Source organism: Medicago sativa, chromosome 3, assembly GCF_051527215.1.
Source record: "Medicago sativa cultivar Bolivia chromosome 3, Bolivia_mono, whole genome shotgun sequence".
Lineage (NCBI taxonomy): Eukaryota > Viridiplantae > Streptophyta > Magnoliopsida > Fabales > Fabaceae > Medicago > Medicago sativa.
In genome coordinates, this window is record NC_140751.1 from 46,740,930 (window position 1) to 46,746,003 (window position 5,074).

General features: G+C 40.1%; 1 protein-coding gene across 1 annotated transcript; it reads right to left on the minus strand.

The window, feature by feature from the left end:
- Window positions 1-2,939: 2,939 nt before the first annotated feature.
- Window positions 2,940-3,905, minus strand: LOC146937774 (uncharacterized). Its single transcript, XM_085749519.1, has one exon. The coding sequence runs from the start codon at window positions 3,903-3,905 to the stop codon at window positions 2,940-2,942; it is 966 nt and encodes a 321-aa protein (XP_085605645.1).
- Between the last annotated feature and the right edge of the window lie 1,169 nt (window positions 3,906-5,074).

Sequence of the window (5,074 nt, forward strand, 5' to 3'; positions counted from 1 at the left end):
TTATAGACTCCAGTCTAGCCACAGGAGCAAATGTTTCATCAAAATCCAGACCTTCTATCTGGGTGTAGCCTTGAGCTACTAGTCTTGCCTTGCTTCTGGTCACAATCCCATGTTCATCAGACTTGTTCTTGAAGATCCACTTGGTGCCTATCACATTTACACCTTCAGGTCTTGGAACTAAATCCCACACTTCACTTCTTTTGAACTGATTCAGTTCCTCTTGTATTGCTTAAATCCAGAACTCATCTGTCAGAGCTTCTTTGACATTTTTAGGCTCAATCGTGGACACAAAACAAGAGTTGGCAATGACTCCAACTGATCTTCTGGTTGTGACACCTTCATCAGGATTTCCAATAACAAGTTCTAATGGATGATTCTTCTGAACTCGTGTGGAAGGACCCTTCTTAGTGGACATTTGATCTGGCTCAGTATCATTATTTTCATCTTTCTCTGGTTCAGACTCAGTCACCTGAGTAGGTGCATTAGTTTCCCTGGTAGGTGTTACAACATCATCATCAACATCAGGAACCCTCTCTTTAGGCACATCATCAATCACTACATTGATTGATTCCGTCACAGTTTTAGTTTTAGAATTGTAGACCCTGTAGGCTCTGCTGTTTTTGGAGTACCCCAGAAAAATTCCCTCATCACTCTTAGGGTCCATCTTCCTTCTATAATCTCTATCAGACAAAATATAGCATTTGCTACCAAACACATGAAAGTATTTAACAGTAGGTTTTCTTCCCTTCCAAAGCTCATAGAGAGTTATAGTGGTACCAATCCTTAGTGTCACCCTGTTGTGAATGTGGCAAGCTGTGTTCATAGCTTCAGCCCAGAACCGATATGGTAGGTGTTTAGCATGAAGCATGACTCTTGCAGATTCTTGAAGAGTCATATTTTTTCTTTCCACCACACCATTTTGCTGAGGTGTTATAGGTGATGAAAATTCATGTTTAATACCCTCTTCAGCACAGTATTCACTAAACCTAGTGTTTTCAAATTTAGTTCCATGATCACTCCTGATTTTAACAATACCACACCTTTTTTCTCTTTGTAATTGTGTACACAATTCTTTAAATACATCAAAGGTGTCTGATTTTTCTCTAATAAAGTTAGCCCAAGTGAACCTAGAGAAATCATCAACTACAACAAGAACATACCTCTTTCCACCAATGCTTTCAACTTGCATAGGTCCCATCAAATCCATGTGCAGAAGTTCAAGAACTTGAGAGTAGGCATGGCAACAAAACCCATACCCGTGGTTACCCACCCGAACCAAACCCAATTTGACGGGTTTTCCCCGTTTTGACTGGGTTTGGGTATGAGTTTGGGTTTTCCCCGATTTCGAAACACGGGTATGGGACGGGTAACGGGTATATAGATACCCACCCCGAACCCATACCCAAACCCGTCCCAGATGTAGAAAACTATTTTATGTTGATATGTTATGTTATTTTGTTTGATAATTGTCGTGTTATAAAAATTACCATTGATATTTAAAGGAGCAACTAAATCAATCGGTCAAACAAATGTTAAAGTGAGCATATTGCAGGATAATGCATTACAACATTTCTCTAGGGGGTACAAAAAAACTTCTATTTTTTATTAAAAAAAAAATTCAATGCGGGGACGGGGATGGGGTGGGGATACCCGAACCCGTCGGGGACGGGGATGGGGTTCAATTTCTCATCCCCGTTGGGTATGGGTAGGGTAACGAGTAAGTATATGAGAATCGGGTATGGGGTCGGGGAATGTAAAACCCGTCCCCATCTCCGCCCCATTGCCATGCCTACTTGAGAGGTTGTTTGATGTTCAAACCTTGGATGAGACATCCTCATTTGTTTTCCAATCTGACATTCACCACATATGCTGCCTTCAACAATCTTCAGATCTGGTAAGCCTCTGATGGCTTCAGATGACATGGCCTTCCTCATCCCTTTCAGATATAAATGTCCCAACCTTTGATGCCACAGTTTGATCTTTTCCTCTTTGCTCAAGAGACATGTTGAGATGAATGATTCTTCCTGAGATACCCACAAATAGCAATTGTCTTTGGATCTTGTACATCTCATAAGAACTTCCCCTTTCTCATCTGAGGTCTGACATTCTGGTTTGGTGAAGTTTACTCTCAGACCTAGATCACACAGCAGGCTAATGCTAATCAAGTTTGCAGTTAGTCCTCTGACTTGCAGCACATCATCAAGTCTTGGTAACCCATGTTTTATCAGGTTTCCAATTCCCACAATCTTTCCTTTAGCTCCAACACCAAATGTGACATAACTGGTTACATATGGTCTTACATCCTCCAAATATGTTTCAACACCAGTCATATGTCTTGAACAGCCACTATCAAAATACCAGTCTTCTTTAGATGATGCTCTGAGGGATGTATGAGCAATCAGACCAGCCTTGGTGTTTCTGTTGTTCCACCCATTCTTGGACAGATTCTGTTGGAAATGCTTGAATTCACCTTTCAGCTTGAAGTAGTTGGGTCTGATGTGTCCCTTCTCTCTACAGTGATCACAAACCCATATCTTTGACTTCTTCTTAGTCGGATGTTCCTCAGAATGTTGGAACATTGACTCTGCTGACTTCATTCTAGACTTCATTCCAGTTTGTTCAACAATCTGGTTCAGTTGAAGAGTCAACCTTGACAGTTCATCATTGAGCTCTGAGATATGAGCCAGATTATCAAACCTTTCATCCTGCAGTTGTGCAATCTCTCTTGCTTGCTCTTCAAGTTTCTGGGTTAGTTCACTGTTTTTGGACATCAGGTCATGATAGGATATAGCAAGCTCTTCATAAGACATTTCTTCCTCACAAGACTCAGTATTTGACATTATTCTACCAGCTAAGGCAGAGACATGATTAGCAGATTCAACTTTCACTTCATCATATGAGTCATCCCCATCTGACCAAGACACAGCCAAACTTTTCTTCTATTTCTTTAGAAACATGGCAGACTCTATTCTGATATGACCATAGCCTTCACATTCATGACATTGTACCCCTTTGTAGTGAAAATCTACTTCATCAGGTCTTGTCATCTTCTCTTTACTTGGTTGACTGTCAATGTTGGGTCGGATGTTCTGCCCATTTGATCTGGACCTTCTGTCAAATCTTTTGAAGATCTTCTTGAACTGTCTCCCAAGTAGTGCCAGAGACTCTGCCATGTCTTCATCATCTTCAACATCTACTAGTGCATTATCAGCATTCACACTAGAAGTAAAGGCAATACCTTTCCCCTTTTTGTCAGACTTGCTATTGATAGTTAATTCAAAATTTTGCAGGGATCCTATCAATTCATCAACCTTTAGACTAGATATGTCCTGAGCTTCTTCTATAGCTGTAACTTTCATGTCAAATCTCTTAGGTAGAGATCTGAGAATTTTCCTCACAAGCTTTTCATCAGAGATTTTCTCCCCAAGGGACTCAAAATAATTTGCAATGTCTAGGATATTTAAGTGATAATCCTGAATGCTCTCATCTTCTAACATTTTAAGATTCTCAAATTTAGTGGTAAGAAGTTGGAGTTTAGCACTTTTTACCTTAGTTGTGCCTTCATGAGCAGTTTTGAGAATCTCCCAAGTATCCTTAGCCATAGTGCATTGCTTGATTAGTCTGAACATATTTTTGTCCACACCGTTGAACAGAGCATTCAAAGCTTTTGAGTTTCCAAGAGCCAATTCATCTTCATCAGCACTCCATTCTTCTTCAGGTTTCAACACATCAGTCCTGTTGCCATCAGCATCAAGTTGCACAGGATGTTCCCAACCTCTCAGAACTGCCTTCCATGTTTTGTTGTCAATAGATTTGAGGAAGGCACTCATGCATGATTTCCAGTAATCATAGTTGGACCCATCCAACAGAGGGGGCCTGTTTACAAAACCACCTTCCTTGTCCATAGTGCTAGAATAGTACTCCCTGGAGCTCACCCTAAAACAGGCAGGGTGCCTGCTCTGTTACCAATTGAAATTCTAGCGCACTTGTTTTAATATTTTCTGTCAGATGTTTTAACGTTTGCGATGTTCCGATTAATGTTTCAACATTATGCGATAAACAAAAATAAAACAAGAAAATAAAGTGCAGAAAAGTAAAGAACACAGGAAGTTTGTTGACCCAGTTCAGCACAACACGCTTACATCTGGGGGCTACCAAGCCAGGAAGGAAATCCACTAGTGTAGTCCTTATTCAATAGCTCTCAGCAAACTCCTCGTTTACACTATATGACCTAGGACCTACCCGTATAGACTTCAACCTAGGAACTCCTAGATCTGAGATCCCATCTCACTATCCTAATGGTCACTCACTGCCCCAGTGACCTATCAGACCTCAAACACAACAAGATAGAAGTTACCTTCCAACACAAACAACCAAACCTTGTTTCATAACTTCGGTTTGATGCACAAGAGTATCAATACTCACAAAACCAGTCCTAAACAAGTATCTAACACGACACTAGAAAGAACACACAATAGATTCTAGACTTGAATCACAAATGACACAAGAACAGAATACATGAAGACTCAAACCCTAAAGATCTAAACTTTTTAGTATGACGGCTTGAATGAGCAATTAGGTCTTGAAGTCTTCCTTTTATACTGAAGCAGCTTGGGCTAAATAATTCATTGGGCTTCAGTTAACTTGCAGATCGGTTCAGCAAACCTGCAAAACAGAATCAGAAACAATTCTGGAAAGTCCTAATATGTTGGAACCTATTTAGAAACATTCCAGATCGTAACAAATATTTCCTAAAATAAAATATCTATTTTAGTAATATTCCACAGCTGATTCTTATAAGATATGCGCGTTACTTGGTCAGTAAGTAAAGGAAATATGGTTTCCTTAAACGATAAAATACGCGCGTACAGATAAGGCAGAAACCCAGGCACACTGAACCGTGCCAGGATGTTGGAACATTGTATCCAACATCTCACAGAGCTGCCTAACCACATGCTGGAACATTGGTTCCAACTTACAGAATAAGGATATTTGTTTTAGCAACAATGCAGCCAACACAAATACCCAGCATATTATCTATTGCCTTTCAACATTTAGTCAAATCTCCCATACT